Below are 22418 nucleotides of genomic sequence, written 5' to 3' on the forward strand. Positions count from 1 at the left end.
ATCATGTACCGTGATATGTACTAATTGGTATGTGTGTGTAGTACGAATACAATCCCGGACATACTACATCCGCCATGTTGGCATTGTCATGTGACCTTCAACTTGATCATAAACACAAAAACCTTAAAGGAAGCACCGGATTAAAGTAACCGCACTAACGGCAAAATACACATCAGGAAAGTTAACCGAATTAGTAATTTAATGTGGGCGGGGTTAACGTGCTGAGGTAAATTCGTTACCCTTAGCTTGGCCGGATAAGGCATGATGGAGATCAAAAAAAGTTTTGAAACGCTTTGACAACCGTTTTCTTGTTTAAACCTTCAACAAGTTAACCGTTTATACGGGTATTGTTAAACAAGTCCAGTTTAACCAAGGTTTAATAGTTAAAAGCGCCGAACTGCTGTCTTGCGCCATTTTCTTTCTGAGCTCATTAGAACCAATCTTTTGCATTATGGGATTTTTGAATCGCGTAGTGTCCATCGGTTGCATGCTGCAAAATCTCGCCGGAAGCAGTATGCTATCCGGATATTTCTCCTGCTGTTTCTCGCCTACTGAGAATTCTACTCTTCTACATACTACCTCTCTGCTGTACTGCTTTTCACCTACTGTGTAATAAGGTAGTACAGTACGCGATTTCGGATGCAGCCCTTGTCTCAGATGTTTCTAGGCAAGAAAATTCTGGTAATCTCAGAGGCCTGAACAATGCACAGGTGATTTGCATAATCTGAATGGGAAGCTCAGCAAACTGACTGAAGCATCTGCTTAACCCAACTTTAAATACAAGTAACTTTCCCTGCATACATATTGAAACAACGTGGGTCGTCGAATATGGCCCTGCGTGTGATTACCACTGAACTTTGACACTTTTCTTTAAATGAACAGTACCTTGTATTCCTGGATGATGCCGTTCTGGTGTTCGGTGGGTGGCGGGTCCCAGGAAATGCTGATAGATGTGCTGTTCTCACTGCCTACCATCAGCACCGTCACCTGCTGTGGAGGAGCACTGGGGGCTGCCCAGTACAATACTTATCACTGATCATTGTCCTCATTACAGCACACACACACACACACCCAACACCTCCCCACCCCACACACACACACAAAAGCCTCCAGGAATCCAAATGGATTTTTAATGGCTTTCTTAAATGACCCAGACATCTGAGCAAACTATTGCCCTTTGACTATAATAAACACTGTTGGAGAAAACAGCTACTGTGCCACATCGAGACTTTTTGGCTTACCCTGAGCTACAAATATACATGAAGCATGCACGGTGCTTTCAAATGTCACACCATTCCTACATAGATGTACTGTATATAATTTTGCACATTTACACAGATAAATACGTACATGACTACTCTGCGTCTCGACGTACTGTTTCAAAGAAATAATCTCTGATGAAAAGCGCAAGTTTATTTAATTTTATTTTTTTGGATGCCGTGCATGACGATGTGGCGTATAAAAAGCAGCAGGAGATGAGGTGTGACCGTCTCTGAGCCCTAATCCTGACTTTGTTAGTCCTGCATCGCTGCCATTGCTATCACAGCCCACACTTCACAGAGCACACACACTCTGCATCAGCCAAACCGGATACAGCTCTGAGTCAACGCACTCACGGCAATTACCTCCCCCCACCCCCTCTATCCCCTATCCTTTATCGTCCTCTACATATCGCTCTTCTCCCTCTTTCCCCCCAGGCTTCTCTGCTTTTCTTTTCCCAGTGACAGTTTTTTTTTTTTTCCCCTCTCCTCTCTTTCCTGGAGTGCATCCTGATATTACACTCACTTCCTGTTAAATATCTCTCAGTTAATACTCTCTCTGGGCTCTATCTTTGTGATAAGGAACAAATATTTTTGCACCAGTCATGCTGGCTCATTAAATTGCTGTGAAAAACCTCACATCCGAGGAAATCTAATATTTGTGGAGCTAATATATCTCAAATATACACTCACCTGCCACTTTAATAGGAACACCTGTACACCTGGTCACTTCATGCAATTATCCAATCATATGGCAGCAATGCAGTGTATTCAGTGTATTATTCAGCTACAGTTAATGTTCACGGCAAGCATCAGAGTCGGGGAAAATGTGATCCAAGTAACTTTAACGTGGCATGGTTGTTGGTGTCAGACTGGCTGGTTTGAGTATTTCAGAAACTGCTGAGCTCCTGTGATTTTCATGCACAAGAGTCTCAAGGGTTTGCACAGAATGGGGCGGAAAAAAAAAAAAAAAAAACATGCAGTGAGTGGTGGTTCTGTGGATCGAAACACCTTTTTGATTAGAGAGGTTCAGAGGAGAATGGCCAGACTGATTCAAGCTAACAGGAAGGCTACAGTAGCTCAAATAATCACTCTTTCCAACCACGGTGAGCATAAAAGTATCTCCAAATGTATCACACACTGAATGTTGTAGTGTATGGGCTACAACAGAAGGCCACATTGGGTTCCACTTAGGTCAGCCAAGAACAGGAATCTCAGGCTCATTGGAAAAACATCACTAAGTCTTGTGAATCTCAGGACCTGTATCTGCATGATTATAATTAAGGTGGCTGGTGAGTGTTCATCCATCCATCCATTTTCCATACCGCTTATCCCACACAGGATCACTGGGGAGCCTGGAGCCTATCCCAGGGAACTCGGGCCACAAGGCGGGGGGCACCCTGGATGAGATGCCAACCCGTTTCAGCGCACAATCGCACACCCATTCACACACTATGGACAATTTGGAAATGCCAATCAGCCTACAGCACATATCTTTGGACTGGAGGAGGAAACTGGAATACTGGGAGGAAACCCCGAATCACAGGGAGAACATGCAAACTCCATACTCAGGGCGGAGATGGGATTCGAACAGATGTAAGTTTTACAAAGGAATTAAAAAAACATTTCTACTTGAAAGCCGGCCTCCTCATTCACCCTCCCTCTAATCAAGCATTGTTTAAACAGTCTTATTTCTCGTCTCTATAGTTGCAATAAATTTGGTTCGTCTAATACTTAATTAGCTTTCTAAGCCCTTTTATTGATTCTATTAATTAAATGATGTTCTATGCATAATGACGCGTAACCTGATTCACATTTCACAACTGAGTTGTTTATTATTTGGTACGGATAAAATAATTCATTCCGTGGTACTTAATTAATGCATAGTCAGATAAAATAGCCTATTAATGTCGAAGTGATCTGACGTTAAAAACGTAGGAAATGGAACAAGACTATTTAGTCAGGAAAAGATCATTTTATCCTCAAGTTTGTAAGAGTTTTCAAGAGACCCTCTGAAACCCTCTTTCTGCCACTCTGCCTACATAATCACAGAAGAAGTCATTTCTGACCACAAAAATAGCCATTGAGTGCATACTGCAATACAACTTAGAAAAGACATCACTAATCATACTTCCGGACAATTATACTCATTAACACTTTTTATGGATAGTCAAACAAAGTCAATTCAATTCCATTTTTCTTTCACCTTTTTGGTTGGTCCAGTTTCTAGCGCCGGAGTAGATCCTCTAGATCAAGGGTGTCCAATCTTATCCGGAAAGGGCCGGTGTGGGTGCAGGTTTTCATTCCAACCAAGCAGAAGCCACACCTGAGTCTATTGAAAGCCAAGATCAACTGATTAAACAGGTGGAATCAGGTGTGGCTCCAGCTTGGTTGGAATGAAAACCTGCACCCACACCGGCCCTTTCCGGATAAGATTGGACACCCCTGCTCTAAGGACTATCAACTTGTCCCTAGTCCTATCACAATTTCAACCCCAATTCATGTGGATTAGTGATGGTGTTTTATCAGTGTGAATCAGATGACAGACTTTATGGTGTATCTAATGTAAATCGGAATGGTAAATCTTCATAGTGTTGCCATATATATTCTTCTTAACTCCACTTCTGTTCATAATCATGGCACTCCGTGTCGATAATCATGACAATGCAAAACTATATCTGGCCTTATTTTAGTGTTTATAATTTATATACTCTTCATGATTGCGACAGCCACTAAAGAAATGACTGTAGTGTGTCTGAGCTTGGCCTTCTTTGTACTTGCAAATCATTTCTATGTAACCTACAACAGTAAGCTTCTTTACATCAAACAAAACCCTGGCATTTGTTTATCAGCAGTGTGTTTAACAGTTCTAATCGGGTTATGCGGCATGACAAGGCAGCCGGTGGGGATGTCCTGGCTGACACTCAGTAAAGCATGGCTCCTGATCAATGGGAAGCTTAACTTCTCGGCGTGATGCTGTACTCATATTAATAGGCAGGCAGCCACGGTGAATGCTAAAGCACCACGTTATGCGTGTCGGAGCTTGATGAAAGCACTCTATTCCATTGTACAGTAATGTAGGAGATGCTAATAAGCCCACTGACTCCATGATGTATCACTGGCAGTAATGTGACCTGGTGTGGTGTGAGAGGAGGGCTTCTGCCAAGTGACACTGTGACAACCTCACAACACACTGCCCTCTGTTTCCATCCCCAGGGGGGGTGAGAAATTGAAAGGGTGTGTGTGAGAGAGAGACAAAGAGAGAAAGCGACAGGAAGAAAAAGAAAAGATGAGTGAGAAAAAGAAAGAAGGTGTGGAGGAAGAGTGAAGAGAGGGTGAAAGGGGGGATGAGTGAAAAAGAGAAAGCGGAAGGAAGAGAATACGAGAGAGAGTATGCAAGAAAAGGGGGGAAGGAGCGAGAGACAGGAGTACGGGAGAAAAAGAAGGAGAGAGAGAGAGAGAGAGAGCAATTACACTACAAGCCCTCAGGTGCATTCTGGGTATTAGCTGGTGTTTAACCTTACAACAACACTGCAGATATCAATGGACTGAAACACACCCAATCATGTGGCCTTTCCCGATGACCATATAACTGAATTTGACTGGAAAAACCAATTTCTCTGTCATGGATGTCGATGTAAAAGAAGTGTTTAGAGTATGTCATCATTTGGCTCCTGGCATTCTGAGCAGCTTGAATTTTTTTTTTTTTTTTTCTTTTCCGAGGGCACTGGAGAGAGGCACATTTGCAGAACTCATTAAAGCAAAGCCACCGTGGCACTAATTGTGCTAATGGATGGGAGCTCAACATGAACTGCGTGATCTCCAATAAATATATCCATCACTGTGTGTGTGCGAGTGTGTGCGTGTGCACGTGTGCGCATGTGTGTGTATAAGTGACAAAAATGCAACCAGAGTGACGTGAAGGAGGATGAGAGTGAGAGAGTGAGCAAGAAAAAAAAAAAACAGGGAGGGAGAAGATAGGGAGAAAGACAGGAAGAAACAGACAGGCAGAGGAGAGAGGGCTGAGAGAGAGGAGGACATTAGGATGCAGACTGAACAGGCTGGTGGTGCTTGAAGACAATATGGCAGGCAGGGTGATGGCAGGGGTTTGGATCTCAGATGGAGTGTGTCAAAGCAAAGAGAAACGCTGTGTGTCCCAGAGTGTGTATCAGCAGAGACAGAGCCTCCTACTATGGCATTTGGATGACACACACCTCTCATTAGATTACACTGCTACACAGGCAAACTGCTTAAATTGTGATTGGCCTTATGTTTAGGGACTCACACATGCAGTCAGAACCAGTGAATAATGAAAGAATGTACGCAAGCAGACGGAAACAAATATGACCAAATACAGAATCCCACATATACACAGGAACAGTTACTATTAAAGGAACAGTCAGGCATTTTTTCAGCCTAAGCTCTAATCATTGCATCTGTAAAGTAGGCATAATAATAATAATAATAATAATAATAATAATAATAATAATAATAATAATGTTTTTGTGGTAATTATGTGCCATTAAACCCATAGCTCTATGTTTGTAACCCATAACCACAAATTAATACCTCAAATTGACACCACAAATTAATGAAAAAAGTAGTCCTGTTTCTGAAAGGATGAATTATACCACTGTTGAATTCTCGAGTCTCTACCCTGTTCGGAGCAATTCGAAATTCTAATGAGCGCATTTGCTGGTTGCGATGACAATTCAATACAAATCCTACAAACGTTCAACCACTCATGCTTGAGATATCAGACTAACCAGGATTTCGGTTTGACGCACAACCTGAAAGCATGACACGGCATTAAAAATGATCGCAAACTGCTGTTTGACAGCAGGGGGCGTGGTCGAGCGTCAGCTGTGGACGGAAAAGAGGCAGGTCGAATCGGCAGGTAATGCGCGATGATTCTCACCTGTGTCTTATTAGCCCGAGTTTACTTATGTGTGAATTATAGTGCCTTCACGACCTCCTGTAACTCACAAGTGCGAGAGCGAGAGAGACGGAATGCGAGTCCGCTTGGCAAAAAGCATGAACTTGAACCTGACCGAGCGAAAGCCGCGAGTGTTTGTTTTCTGCTGAGTTTTTGAAAGCTTGGAGCTCAGTCAAGTCTCTGCCTGTCTCTTGAGTCTTCCTCCATACCCTCACACCCCGGGGTCCTACACTGTGGTATAAGGAGAATAAAAGACTTTGGAATGTGCAGTTATTGGACAATAATCAAGTCTGGCTTGGCAATAGTAACTCCGCTTCAGACCAAACCACTTCACACTGCCCCATCCTGGATTATTTTCCTATAACTGCATACATCGAGCATACATGGAGACGTTCTTTAAAAATAATTGCTTCACATAAATACTTAATAACTGTCCCAACAACTGCCCTCAGACATTATAAATCATTTTAGAGTGTTCTTTTTTCAGTACAGAGATATCCCATATGGTGAACATACTATCTACAGCTACAAATGTGTGCACGGTGTAATTTCCTAAATTCTGGAGCATGTTTACCTTCTTCCAAAGTGCGTGCGGTGATGGATTCGCTGTCTGCCCCCTGGAACTCGTTGAAGAAAGGGCGAACCTTTATCTCATAGACCACGCCCTTTTTGAGTTCATGTAAAGTGACATCACGCTCCAGTGGAGCCTTTAGGTCCTGGATCTGCCAGGCTCCTGGAGAAGGAAGGCCTGAAGTTTGCCTGTACAGAACACGGTATCCTTGGATGAACTGGGAAGGTTTCTCAACCTACAGAAGAACCCAAGAAATGAGAAAAGAACAAATATGAGTGCCGTTTCTGCTAAAGCGCAGCTGTCTGGAGCGCGCCAGGATTAGCAACCACCACACTCATACTCGCACTCATGCTGATTGTTTTCAGATAACGGGATGGGGGGGGTGATTTAGCAGTAAAGGCAATTGTGACAAATGAACTGCAGTAGCTCTGTCAAACCTCCCCAAAGCAAGTGCATTAAACACAATGAGATGGTCCCAGCGCAAAAACCCACGTGACTATGGATAGGTGCAGTGGTATTCGTTCTGTTACGGGAGGGGACATAACTCACCATAATGGCTTGTTAACAGGGGTAGAAGCAAGCGCAAGCTTTTACAGCTGAAATAAAGTAGCTGTTTACCGTCAGCCAAGGCCAAATAAATCAGCATGGTATGTTCATGTAACTGTGTGTGTGTGTGTGTGCGTGCACACGTGGGTGTGTGAGTATTTCATTACATAAATGTGTACGAGATCTAAAAGCCCCACTTAGTGCAGATACCCATCCTAATAAACAAACAGCACGCATTGATCTGCCCTTTGGGTGGAGGGCAGTAAAGCAGGGTTTGCCTCAAAGCACCAAGGGAGGTATGTACGAGAAGCAGGAACAAGATCAGGAGCAGCAATAAATAATAATAAAAAAAAGCAAATAGTGTCATTTTTGTGGTGTGTTATGTAAGACTAAATGAGTAATATGCCATTAGCGAGGCGGAAACTTTTCACGCGTCGACTTTCAGCTGCCTCGATCATTAGCTGCTTAATGTACTGGTGATGGATTTGATGGTTTGCAAACAAAGTGACAAATGCTTCTAAATAACGTTTTAGTCATTCGTGGCACAATAACAGGAGCTAGAGCGGCTCATGAAAGTTTGCACCGCAGATTTTGTCATCAGCAAAACAAGCAGGGGGAGGAAAAACGCATCATGACATTTTAAATGAGTATCAGGGGATGGGAAAAACAATCGATTCTTAGATGTATCGTCGTCAGAAATGAAGAACTTTTTTTTTTTTTAAACAATCAAGTAGTCATATGACTGCGGGGGTGTTGCGGGGGGGGGGATCATGTAGGCTAGAGCAGCGTTTCCCAACCTTTTTTCAGTCACAGCACCGTTTGAAAATTTGAAAGCATTTGTGGTACCCTACACAAACATGAATGCTACACAGCGTTAGCTACATGAGGATGAATTTGATGGTCCAGAAGCATCTGGAGCTTTTCTTTGAAGAAATCTGTCCATATTCTTTTGCACTACACACACGCGCATTATCACACGTTAATTATTAGCATAAAACACACGCACACGTTACACATACTGTGCTGCTGACAGGTCAGCGAGGGGGAGGGAATAATATATATATATATATATATATACAGTGGCAAGAAAAAGTATGTGAACCTTTTGGAATTTCATGGTTTTCTGCAGAAATTTGTGATAAATTGTGATCTGATCTTCAACTAAGTCAAGGGTATTGACAAATATAATGTGTCGAAAACAATAACACTAAAAAAATTCTGATTCCTCATGTCTTTACTGAACACACTCATTCATCATTCAAAATGGCAGTGGAAAAAGTAAGTGAACCCTTAGAATTAATAACCGGTTGACCCCCCTTGTCAGCAATAACCTCAACCAGGCGCTTCCTATAGCTGTGGATCAGACCTGCACATGGTTCAGGAGGAATTTTAGCCCATTCTTCCTGGCAGAACTGCTTTAGTTCTGTCATATTCTTTGGACGTCTCATGTGTATGGCTCTCTTCAAGTCATTCCATAGCATCTCTATTGGGTTGAGGTCTGGGCTCTGACTTGGCCACTCCAAAAGGCGGATTGTGTTTTTCTGAAGCCATTTTGTTGTGGACTTGCTCCGGTGTTTTGGGTCGTTGTCCTGTTGCATCACCCAACTTCTACACAGTTTCAGCTGACGTACAGACATTCTCACATTATCCTGAAGAATTGTCTGATATACTTGGGAATTCATCTTCCTCTCAGTGACTGCAAGCTGGCCAGGCCCTGATGCAGCAAAGCAGGCCTAAATCATGATGTTTCCTCCAGCATACTTTTTACAGTTGGGATGATGTTTTCATGATGATATGCCGTACCCTTTCTACGCCAGATGTAGTGCTGTTTGCTTTTGCCAAATAGTTCAATCTTAGTTTCATCAGTCTACAAAACATTTTGCCCATACCGCTGTGGAGCGTCAATGTGCTCTTTTGCAAACTTCAGGCGTGCAGTAATGTTCTTTTTAGTAAGCAGTGGCTTCCTTTGTGGTGTCCTGCCATAGATACCCTGCTTGTTCAATGTTTTACATATTATAGACTCATGAACAGAGATGCTAGCCAGTTCCAATGATGCCTTCAAATCTTTGGCTGTCATTCGGGGTTGTTTCTTTACCTCACTGATGAGTCTTCGTTGTGCTCTTGGTGTCATTTTGACTGGGTGCCCACTTCTTGGTAGAGTAGCAACAGTCCCAAAGTGTCTCCATTTGTAGAACGTTTGCCTAACTGTAGACTGGTGTATTTCTAAAGTCTTTGAAATCACTTTGTAACCCTTGCCAGCTTTATGTAAATCAACAATTCTTGATCGTGGATCCTCTGAAAGCTCTTTTTGGCAAAGCATGGCTCACATATGCATGTGCTTCTTGTGCAGAGCAAACTCCAAAAGTTTGAGGGGTTTTTATTAGTCAAAGTAGCTGTAGTCCACACCTCCAAACTCATTTTCTTAACGAGACTCCGGGTGTGCTAAAATCTGACTCCAATTAGCTTTTTTGAGGTCATTAACTCAAGGGTTCACATACTTTTTCCACAAGCACTATGAGGTTTTTTGGTTGTTCTCAATAAAGACATGAAAGATCTGAATTAAAAAAAAAAAATATTTTAGACATATTATATTTGTCAATACCCTTGACTTAGATGAAGCTCAGATCACATTTTATGAGAAATTTCTGCAGAAAACCATGAAATTCCAAAAGGTTCACATACTTTTTCTTGCCACTGTGTGTGTGTGTGTATGTGTGTATATGTATATATATATATATATATATATATATATATATATATATATATATATATATAATATTATTATTATTATGCATGTGTGTGTCTGTGTTATTATTTCAGACATCAGATATCTATCATATATATTAAATGTTTCATACACATTTTAGCATTTTAGAAATGTTTGAAGGATTTTTACACAGCACCCCAGGGTTGCCGCGGCACCCCGGTTGGGAAACACTGGGCTAGAGAACCCAAAAATCAAGCTGCAGCAGGATGCATGAAGAATTGTTTAACGCTCGCGTCTTGAACATTGAAAACGAATTGCGAGATTTCCCCCGCTAATCAATAACACCTTGCTGACATGGAAAAAGATCGAACTGCCACATCATTTGTGCTCATGTTTATGTTTTTAATTGTGGCATTTTAGCAGCAAGTTCCAATAATGGTACTCATCTGTCACCCGGCTGACAGATAAGCAAAACCCTGTACAAGCAAGTAACAGCATTAAATCGCCATTTAGCAAATATAGCACAGTAGCATATGGTGTGTGTGTGTGTGTGTGTGTGTGTGTGTGTGTGTATGTGTGTGTGTGTGTGTGTCGGCATAGTTTAATATCTTAGTGGGGACCAAATGTATGCACAATGATAGGAGTAACTGACAGCTTTGACCTTGTGGGGACTCTTTGCTAGTGCCCAAAAAGAAAACATTATTTAGGCATATTTAGGATTAATTACCGGTATTAAAAAATAGTGTCAATGGAAGGTCCTCGCAAGGATAGTAAAACAGTCGTGTGTGTGTGTGTGTGTGTGTGTGTGTGTGTGTGTGTGTGTGTGTGCGTGTGTGTGACAAGGCAGCTCGAACACTTTGCCAAGCAAAAGCCGAGTGAGCAGCAGATAAAAAGCTGACCGCCTGCAGCTTCCAGAAAGCAGGAGTTCAGCTTGCAGAGCTAACAGTGATCTATTTGTTATACAGAAAACCATTTGTCCAAATTCAAACATCACCCTAAATGGTCTGGGATTAGTGAAACACCAGCTGTCCCTGAGCTCTCTGTCCACCTGGTTTCACTTTATTTTCTCAAACCGCCGACTGAGCACAAACCCAGAAAAGTGTCCAAAACTTCACACAGAACTGCGGTTGGTTGCGATTTTATTTTTAAAGCTACTGTGCAAGTCATGGCATTTTGGCTTTTTGGAAAATAATCAATGACGAACTGCTAACCGTTTGAAGCCAGACAACCACATCTTTTCAAATCGGCCCTCTTCCTCATACAGTAGCTCTCAGAAACACACAATTGACTATAAGTGCTGTGATTGACAGGAGAGAGAGTAATACCATCCTTCCCACCCAGAGAGCACAGCCAATTTTGCTCCCTTGGCTCCCAGCCATGGATGGCTATGACACAGTTGGGATTCGAACTGGGAGTTATTTTTAGTGAATAAACTTTAGTCAGTGCAGGTGTATTTCTTTAACATTGAAACAAACGTCAGTTACTATACACCTTAACATTACTTATTGCTTGATAAAGCTCATGTATATGGTTTATTAATGTTAACTAATGCGGTAAATAATAGTAGTTAACCGTAAATGTAAAGCGTTACCAGATCATCACATGGATCTACATGTATACTATACGGCCAAAAGTTTATGGATAACATACCATCACACCCATATGTTTTTGTGGAGCATTCCATTCCAGATTTAGTCCCCCTTAATAACTGCTCTAATAACCTCCACTCTTCTGGGGAGGCTTTCGACTAGATTTTGGAGCGTGAATTTGTTCCCACTCAACCACAAGAGCATTAGTAAGGTCAGGCACTGATGACGGGCGAGGGAGCCTGGGGTGCAGTCCGCTTTCCAGTTCATCCCAAAGGTGTTCAGTGGGGTTGAGGTCAGGGCTCTGTGCAGCACACTCAAGATTGTCCACTCCAACCTTGGCAAATTATGTCTTTATGGACCTCACTTTGTGCACATATGTATCGTCATGCTGGAACAGGTTTGTGCCTCTTAGATCCAGTGAAGGGAAACTGTAATGCTTCAAAGACATTCTATACAATTATGTGCTTCCAGCTTTGTGGAAAAGGTTTAGGGAAAGGCGCACATATGGGTGTGATTGTCAGAAAATTTTGTCTATATAGTGTACGTCTCTGATATCACTGCATTATATTTATAGCAACAGATACGCACACCTACCTGGTATATACCTATAAATAATGAAGTGTATTATTAGAGTGTATATAGTGAATGTTAGGTTCCAATCTATGTTGTATCTATCCATTCTCATTGGTCAATTTATCAGGTAAATCTACCATACAAGTCCATTTTGTAGGTATACTATTCCAAAACATAATGATGGTGCAAGCAGAGACAAAGAAAGGTTGAGCTTCCTGTCAAAGATGAGACGTGAGGCTGTTCCCATTTCAGCGCCATGTATAATATCATTACACTCTTAAAGAAATTGTCCTTCAGGATAATGGTCCACATTATAACCTAGTGCAAATGAATCACTGTGGCATATCTTTACGAATATTCCATTTTTGTTTTAAAGTCCTTTTTGGTACTGTATAAGGCTGAAGGTAAACTCACCGCCCATGTCACCCGCACAGAGGTGGAGCTGAGCACTATGGGGTTGTGCATAGTGACAATGACATCACCCAGCTCCTTCTGGACTTGACGGTGATCGACACCCTGCATAGCTGGACTGATGTCTGACGCGTGCACACACACACATACATAAAAAAAAAACAAATATATGAGCACCAATAAGTAGAAAACAGTGTCCATTCAACAGTAACACAGAATAGACCTGTCTTAGCTAAAGATCATGGAATTAAAACATATGTACACGCCCGTGCCAGATGGGTAGAGTGTATGTTACCCTGGGTGCGGACAGGCTCGGACATGGCACTCGGGTCTCCCACCCCCTGCGTGTTCACTGCTCTGATGATGAAGACGTAGACGGTGTTCGGTCGGAGCTCTCTGACTGTGTACTGCGTGTCCTTCACGTGATCGGCTACAGTCTGCCAGCTGTTACTCACCAGCTGGCTGCAAACAGAGACGAGACGCAATAAACTCACTGCTTGGAAAAAACAGCACACACACGTCTCACATGGCTGCCTGAGGCAGATGCGCTGGGGTTTTATGCTGATATTATTGTGGGCAGTATGCCTATTTCTACCACCTTGCTATAGATGGGTTGAAGCTATTGATGCAGCATCTCAAGTGGAAAATTCGTTTTTTCACAAGATTTGTTGTAGGGAAAATAAGATTTTCTGACATAATATTATCTCACACAACGAGTCAAGGCTGCTTCAGCTAGCGATAGGCTGCGTTCACGAGGACATTTTGGTGTCCATCAAAAACACAGGGTGATGCGTAGAAGTCATCCTCTGTAATCTGTTAAAGTTCTTGACAGATCGTACGCTCACATTCAGAAACTATGTAGCAGCCAATAGAAAACTAGTAGAGGGTGGGGCTTAAGTCATTCACATTTATGGTTAGTATGATAACGAAGCGACTACATGTAACCGTCGCCAGAGCTGAGTCTGTTCTTAAGATTGGGATACCGTATTCATGAAGTTTTGCATGTTCTTCCCAGGTCCTGCACATCTCACGGGTTCACCAGGTTCTTCCCATCTCTCAAAAACATACCAGCAGGTCGATTGGGTTCTCTAAATCATATTACGATTTATCATATTATGTATAGTGTAATGAAAAAGGACAAAAGACACTGATCCCCACCCAGAAAGAGAAAAAAGACAACGAACCACACTTAAACACACCTTCAAACAAACAACATATATACCGTATCGATGTATTTGTCCTTGTGAAAGCAGGCAACCATTTTCCTTAATGGAGCTATGCTGTAAATGAAGTTTTGGGTGAAAGATAAAGCCAGAACTGCTAGGGAAACACGTAATGGCTTAAATTATACCTGGACATGTCTGTATTTTACTCAAGCGCATTCAGTCTAGCTGACCTCCTGATGCCTTTCTTTAATATTAAAAAGGCTGCCATCTTGAACAAGCAGGATCAGCTTTTTCATCGTGGTACTGTATCATTCTACACAAGATTAATACACTACAGACATGCAAGAAGCTAACGTAGTCTGGAAGTTATGCGGAAAATGATCTAGTTAACCGTAAATTTAAGTTCAACTGAAATTTATAAGTACATTCTGTGCTTGGTGTTTATTTAAAACATTATTAATTTATTTATTTTTATGTATTTATTTTGTGATGGCACTTATATGGCAAGTGTGTGAAGATTTGTGCATGTTCATTCAATCATTCATTCAATCTTCAGTAACCATTTATACTGGACTAGGTCGGGGTACATCTGGTGTCTATCCCAAGAACACTGGACATGAGGCAGGAATACACCCTGGATGGGACACCAGTCCTATTGGCATGTTTTAGGAGGCTGGATGAAACTGGAGAATCTGGAGGAAACCAATGTGGGAGAACATGCGAGATTCCACAGACAGCAACCCGAGGTCGGGATAGAACTGAGCACTCTGGAGCTGTGAAACAGCAATGCTACCTGCAACGCCAACTGGTGCAAGCGATTTTGGTGACCTAGACAACTATTACTAAATTAGCTGTTGTTGGTCCAGTATCAAGCTAAAGAAAGACATTTAAGACATATGACTAATGTGCTTTTGTTGAGCCTCTGAATTTGGTGTAAGTGGAAAATTGTGCAAATTTGATTCTCTGCTAAACTATTCCTCTAAAAAAGTTGAATTCAATGAAATTCCCTATCCACTGCTCTAAAAACAGAGTTTCTGACTAGAAGGTAATATCACTTTCCATTCCCCAAAACTGAGCCCTTTTCATGACCTAGAAACAGTTACAATTAAACTTCACTGTACCGCACAAGCCTCAGGCAGCTGAGTATTGACTAAACACAACGAGCCAAATCACACACTGGGCACCGATGCTCAAGCATGGCACAGCCCCAGCGCTTTCCTCATAAATAAGCCACTGAATCCATCACCACTGGCACTCACTGAGGGCGACCCTGGTGCCCAGTTAACCAACCAAACTCTGTGCCATGTGTGTGAAGGGCACCGAGTACAGGGTACCAGGACCAGATTCAGCCAGCACACACATACCCAAAGGCCTCTATGACATAGGCAGACATGAGGGAAGCATCCTCGGATCCAGGACGCCATGACAGAGACACAGTGCTCTTGGTGACATCAGTGACCTCCGGCTTGGAAGGGGGCCCCGGGAGAGCAGTGACGTTGTGGGATACGGAGTCCGTGAGCTCGGCAGACTCTGACAGGAAAAGAAGGAGAGGGTAAGAAAAGAGGTTGATAGAATATTCGAGCAAAAGACATCTGCTGAATTGAGATAAGAACCTCTGACGTCTAAGAAGGCGCTCCATGAGGTCTCTCCACTTGAGCTGGAGGCCAAGCAGGTGTACAGACCTGAGTCTGAGAGCTGGAAACGAACATCAGCAGACTAGTTAGAAACGTGAAGAGTTATATACACACACCATTCATACTCAGTGCAGGATCTAGACATTTTCATACTACCAGGCTTTGATTTCAGAAGATTGCATCCCTTAAGTTGATAAAATAATCTCTGGCACCAATCTGTTTCCATAAACTTTGGATTTATATGTCTTCTATCTCTATTTTAATTCCATCTATTATCTTTACAAACCCAATCACATTGCATCAAGTGTACTTCGTGTAAACATCAGCTAGAATGTGCACACTAATAAAGTGGTTCTGGGAAAATGAACATTTGTCTTTAGTAATTTAATAGAATATCAATTTTCCTTCTTTAGAGAAGGAAAAACCAGGAATGATAACTAGCATGAACCAACTAGTGATGAATGTTTGTCACTATTAAGGCAATAAATTTGACTTTCTGATACTCAAATTATTCACCCTGTATGACTTGTATATTGATCTTCTTTTGTAATTACCATCCATTGGCTCTGCTTCCTCTCTACCTACTGTACAGAGAGTGATGCAGCAGTGCTTTAGTCCTTTAGTCTGTCCAGCTCTTCACCTCCTCATCTGTAAACTCCGCTCATACAGATCAGCTGCCAAAACCTCAACATTCATGCGAATACTACGATCAGTGCTTATCCATTACGTCATCACGTATATTGTTAATTAGCGATGCTATAGCTACGTTATATTCTCAATCCTTCCAGGATGTAGCAATTTTGCGATCACAGAAATGAACACAAAATGATGCAAACTCCGCAATATTCTGAAGAGCTTGCGATTTTTCAAAATCAGCGCAGATTTGGACCATCATCGCAACGCACCTCTTCAATAAACATACTGTTCAACCAACAAATTAGCATTAGAAACATTTCAATATAAACATATTCATAATATGTTTCACCATGCAGTTTTCCTTTAAATATCTTATTACATCAGTAGGCTGGATAGCTAGATAACTGACTCATATGGGTTTTCCCACTTTTTTTTAGATTTAGGTTTCGCACAGGGTACAACTGTTGAGTCCATTCTCTTTCGAACACATCATCTCCATTTTCCAATTAGATCATTGTGTAGTAACTACAGGTCTTGTTTAAATGAGCGGACTTTCACATCAGGATCCACTGCCGATCCAGGAGTCGATGTGTGACGGGTTACAAATCCCCAATAGTAATGACATCATAGCTGTAAACCTCACACGTCTCAGTTATTACCCAGTTATTCATAATAAAAGTAATTTTCATTATTCGGTAACTATTCATGACTGAGTAATGATAGTGAAACTAATAGGGAACGTGTGTAGTTATGAGAGTGAAGATCTGGACTTGCGGATATAAATATTTATTTATTTATTTATTTATTTTAAATCGCCTTATTTCATTCAACACTTTTAATTATTGTAATCAACTGCTGCATATTCCACACTGCATGGATATTACTGTGAAGAAATGCATTAACCTCTGATGGCTTCCATGAAGCAGCACTGGAAAAAGAGAGTGACACCATGTGACTCGCTAAAGTGCTGACATTAATTTTGCTAATGAATTTCATTTAGAACTCTGCACTAGTGCATTGCCAATACAGCTACAGTGATGCAGCGACACAATGTTTCACTTACTGCTGATTTCCATAACAATAGCACGTAGTAAGAGCTTTTTTGTTGTCCTTCTCTCTTTTTTTTTTTTATATATATATATATATATAGGCCTCTGCTTCCCTTATCCACTCTCCTCAGAGTACCACAAGCTACAGTCTTTCTTCTCTGTTTGCCTCGGCTCCATTAAGCTGATTCAGAGACAACTGATTTAAGTAAAATTGACATTCAAAGGGAGATAAGCATTCAGGTAAGAGCTGTGTGGGCATTTCACATTCGCTTCAGTGCTGTGTGTGCGTGTGTGCGTGTGTGTGCGCGCGCCTGTGTGTGCCTTTAATCTGCCATAAAGAGCTGTCCTTGAGGAAGAGCCCAGATTCTGTCAAAGCTGAGCTTAAGATGTCTCCGGCATTTAGCAATTTATTAGAAAATCAATACACTTTATTCATCTTTAAACTGAATGCACTTGTCCATCTAAATCATGCCAGTCTGACATCACTGTGAGAGAAATATCCCTCCTTCCCTCCTCTTCCCCCCACTCTGTGTCATACCTTCCGTATTCATCCCTATGACAAGGCATTCTTTGTCCACTCATTTCCTCACTTTCACCCCGCAATTGGTTCATAAGAAGCAAAATAAATGCAACATAAGCGCAGGTAAAATCAGACGATGGAGCAGTGATGTAATGATTAGACCTACAATGTGTCTATGTAGCAAAGTTATAATGCATAGAAAGACCACATAAAGACTTTATAGGAATGATGTAATAACTATGTATACATACAGTGGGACTTCATGGCAGTGATTCAGTGGTTATATAAAACAGTGTGACTTTATTGCAATGATATGATTACTACATAAACAATGTGTCTATCCAAGCATTTTAGTCACATGACTTTTCTCTTGCAGTTGCCATATTTGGGACTGAATTGCTGAGCTCATTATGTTTTATTCGATCATTTTACCCAGGTCAAAGGTAAAATAACCAGAAAAATTGGTCTATTCAATCAAATTTCTGGGAGAGTTTCGAAATTTATTTATTTCTTTTTAGGATATCGTGAACCTGTTATACATTTTGTTTACTGTGCTCATAGCAATTTTTTATTTATTTCGTTTTTTTTTTAGACAAAAATACACATCGCGTTGTACAGAGCCCCAGACATGACATGTGGGTAAAATTATATATATATATATATACACACACACATATACTGTGGCCACGAATTGAGAATTCGTTCCCATGACTTATTATTAAGTGAACACATTTGTTTAATTCGTTCCCTCATTTCAGGTAAATGTATTCGAGGGAACGAATTACTGAAACGTGGCCAATATATAGTGTTTTTTACCTGCATGTCATGTGTGGGGTTGCATAGATTTGCATTGTTTATGATTCCGAAATAAAAAAGGAGTCTTTTCAGTCATTTTTTTTTTTTCTGAGAATCAAATCATAAAGCCAGTATCGTGAATCGAATCGAATCATGACCAGACTGTATCGTGACACTTCTAGTAACTAGAGGTGAAAGTTACTCGCCTTGGTTTGGAAGAGAATAAACGGTAGATTGACAAATTTGACAAAGTCGACTGTGATCCTCATGTGATTATAGGGCCTTATACAGTACGATGATATCAGTTAGCTAAATAAGTTCTGCTAATGTTAGCAATACTTGCTGCTGAGATAAACCTCCTAGTTAGGCATGTAGGCCACGCCTCTTTACTTGGACTAAGATAAAACTAACTAGTTGTTGTTTTTTTATGTTTTGTTTTTATCAGAGTCAAACTCATAAAGCAGCCGACCAACTTTTTGACTTCCCCAGTTCAGAAGTCCTACTCAGGAACTCGGGTTGGGCCCTTCAACTACGAGTTCAGCAAGTGATGTCAAATCAACATGGCTGCTCACAGCATCAGCAGTAAACAAAGTAGCATTTACATGAGTTATATCGTATTTACAAATATTTTTTTTTTACATTTGAATTATCATCATACAGACATATTAGTTGTTAAATGTACATCATTCACTATACAGTTTGCTGTTTGGACTGGAGGAGGAAAATATACACCAGTCTTCACAGTAAGCTGGCTAGATTGTTGCTAAGAAAAGATGAACATGGAGGTTCGTTTCTTCCCACGTTGTAGCTCAAACACATGAAGGTTGAAAACTTCCCACTTTTGAGGTAAGTCGAATGCAACAGTAGCTACAAGGCAGCATGACAGCGAGCATCTGCTGCACTGCTGTGTATTGAAAATGTATTGTAATGTACAGAGTGAAGTGCATCAGAGCAGTCGATTATCAGTATAAATGCAAATGAATCTTCTTAATGAAGCGCAGATTCAATAACAATGGAGTCAGTCCCATACTCCTTAAAAATGGCAACGAGTATATGAAATAAATGATACAGCAATGCACAATTACTATATACTGTATACATATATACAACGTGTCTATATAGAAAAATACAAATCACAAAGAGCACACCTTAACGTTCTGGATCTGCAGACTGCCTGCCTCCAGCAAGGACATTCGAGGCTCTTTAGCCAGCAGACTCGCTCCGTCCTTCAGCCAAGTGACCGTGGGTTCAGGCTCTCCAGACGCCCTACACCCCAGAACCGCCAGGCTGCCCACTGCCACTGTCTGATTTGTTGGCCCGTGCTGAATAATGGGTGGTGGGCGGTCTTTAAGAGCTGTTGAGTAGAAAGTAAACACGTGAACCAAACGCATAACAATTTCCTTTGAAGCTTCTCCTGACCTTGCAGGAGAGCAAGCACTTACCGCCAGCATTTTGTGCCTCTCAATGATGGATGTGTTCTGAAATGTAGCACCTGTTCATGCGGTCAGTCATGCAAAAAAGACACCTTTGATTGTGTGAGGTTTTTGGCATGCCATCACCAGCGTGGATTAAAAACGGCTTGCCTGAGAGGCTAATTAAAGTCCTTTTTCGCTGCACCTTTCAACATTTTCACACCCTCTTCCTCACTTTCTCGCAATCCTTCGTCTAAATTAGGTGCTTACTGTATATTTATTAAGAAGGCGGGTTTGACACCACGTTTTTATAACTTTGTAAACAACAACCTAAGCACTACCAATCTCCATATATTTTTGTAGCTTGACATTAATCATATGCATTACAATGATATACAGGTTCTGTGAGCCCCAAGAAAGCTTTTTATTACAGCAACCCAAACCCCATGACTCCAGTTATTTTCAAACTAATCTCTAGCCACTGCATCTGTAGGGTATGTTTTCATCAAATTTCAACGGTTCACTTTTTTTTTTAAGAAAAGAACACAAAACCCGTCGAAGAGCAGTTCTGGAGTTCTATTAATAGATTAATGAATGAATAACACGTGGCTATGCAATGCAAATGATTTTCAAATGTTACACTGTAACAATAAAGACCCTTCTTTGGTTTTAAGATCTTCTTTCCTTAAGGTTTTGCGACCGGACCGCACAACTGCAATTCTACCACAAGAAATAAAAAAAAGTCCCATATCTGAAAGAATAAATTATACAGGTTTAGAGCTTCATTTATAAATACCACTGAAGAAAGGATTCCTGGAAACATTCACAAAAAAAAAAAAAAGAGAGAGAGAAGCGGTCTGGGAAACCCCATTGGTTATAGCAGAGGTTCTCAACCTTTTGTAATTAAAGCCTCCCCAAGCCTCCTCTATCATGTGGCACACCCCCTCCCCCTCCACCATAGATTGTAGGAGACCAGGTATAATGATTATCTACTCTATATAAAATCTGTCTATATATAACCTAATCTATAATATGTTTTTGATAGATAGATATAGATAGATTTATTTATTTTTTTTGCTTTTGTGTTTTTGTACGTTTTTAATTACTTTTCATATCTTTTATGATTTTTTAATAATAATTACTTTTATAAAAGTATATAATGGACAGGTATGGAACATGTATGATCAAAACTGTACTACTTTCAACAAGAGAATTAGGCTGAAATAACGTGGACTATTTTACACGGAAAACATGCTGCATTACATTCGTCTTGCGTTCTAAAACCGTTCGCATAAGAATGATGTAAACTGGGACGAAGGGCGCGTCTCGTTATCCATGACTTTGTTAAACCTCCCTCTCACTGAACAGAGCAGACGCAGAGAGAGGTGCGAGTGCAGCGGGAAAGCGAGACCTCGCACTTGCAGGACAGTACTGTCCAAATTTGGAAAGTTGCTAAGGTTTGTCCAAAAAGTCGCTAGATTTGTCATTAGGCGCTTTTGTTTGTTGTTGCAAAAGAAAAAGTCGCCAAAGGGGTCTGAAAAGTCTATTTCAAAAGCATTAAAATACACCAAGTACCCAAATGATGCCCTGTCTGTGTTTTTTTTAATTGAAAACAATTTGCGCCCCACTTCCGATCTCTCCGCACCCCCCTGGTTAAGAACCTCTGGGTTATAGCAACCAGCAAAACAATTATGAAAAATCAGGTTTCGACCAAAACTGATCAAAGATTAATAACATACTTCAGTTTTGCCAAAACACTGTAGATATTTTTATATGATCTTTCTAAACTTGTCTAGGCATTCTGCAAAGATCGTATTAGGTAAATGCGGAGGATCTTGGTCAGTCTGCTGTTTTATTTACTAGCTTGGTGCGCTTCCATCACATAATGAATGCCATGCTTCGATCAAGCTGTTGCTTATGTGCCATAGCAAAACGGACATACGCCTAGACAGATTCCATTATGACAACTGTCCTCAGACTCATCATAAATAAGTTTCAATTCTTCTCTTGGTAAATACAAACTTCCAAATTATTGTCTAGGAAATTGCACATATAGTAGATACACACGAGGTTAAAAAAAAAAAAAAACAGAGTAGTCCTTTAACCTTAACAACTCTGTGCATATAGTACAGTATATTTATTTATATAAGACAATCTAAATGCAGAACAAAAAACTGTATCTCCATCATGGCAATCTGATCTCTTCTTCCTTTGCCTCTCTCGCTCCTTCCTGCTCGGCTTCCCCTCTCTCCCTCCTTTCTTTCCTGACCTCTCTCACTCGCTCGTCCTCTTCCTCTCAATTGATATGCACGGCAAGCCAGTAGTCGCTGCTTCGAATGTAACGCGCTCCTTCTACAGAGAGGGCCTTGAGCAGATGTTAATTCAATAATGTCTGCGTGAGCAGGCCAAGACAAAATGGAAAGGAAGCAGAATACGGCTCCCAACTGGCGGCGCCACAGCACTTAAGATAATGATACTCTTTGAGAGAAGAAGTGGGTGTAAATGTGTGTCTCTCCATCAGCAGCCCCAGTGTTGCACTTTATGGGCTTCGCTCGCTTTTCAGGTCATCCAAAGTCTTTTTCTCCTTCAAACCAGAAGAAAAGGTTGATGAGGA

General features: G+C 41.1%; 1 protein-coding gene across 1 annotated transcript in view; it reads right to left on the minus strand.

The window, feature by feature from the left end:
• LOC108277158 (roundabout homolog 2) overlaps positions 1-22418 on the minus strand; it is a 157965-nt gene that overhangs the window by 19963 nt on the left and 115584 nt on the right. Inside the window, exons 9-15 of the mRNA XM_053686651.1 lie at positions 19541-19746; positions 15372-15453; positions 15123-15288; positions 12888-13054; positions 12596-12717; positions 6770-7001; positions 886-1010 (exon numbers count right to left, since the gene is read on the minus strand). Of these exons, the coding sequence (XP_053542626.1) occupies positions 886-1010; positions 6770-7001; positions 12596-12717; positions 12888-13054; positions 15123-15288; positions 15372-15453; positions 19541-19746 (1100 nt within the window). The remainder of the gene's footprint in view (positions 1-885; positions 1011-6769; positions 7002-12595; positions 12718-12887; positions 13055-15122; positions 15289-15371; positions 15454-19540; positions 19747-22418) is intronic.

The sequence above is a fragment of the Ictalurus punctatus genome, chromosome 16 (assembly GCF_001660625.3).
Source record: "Ictalurus punctatus breed USDA103 chromosome 16, Coco_2.0, whole genome shotgun sequence".
Classification (NCBI taxonomy): domain Eukaryota; kingdom Metazoa; phylum Chordata; class Actinopteri; order Siluriformes; family Ictaluridae; genus Ictalurus; species Ictalurus punctatus.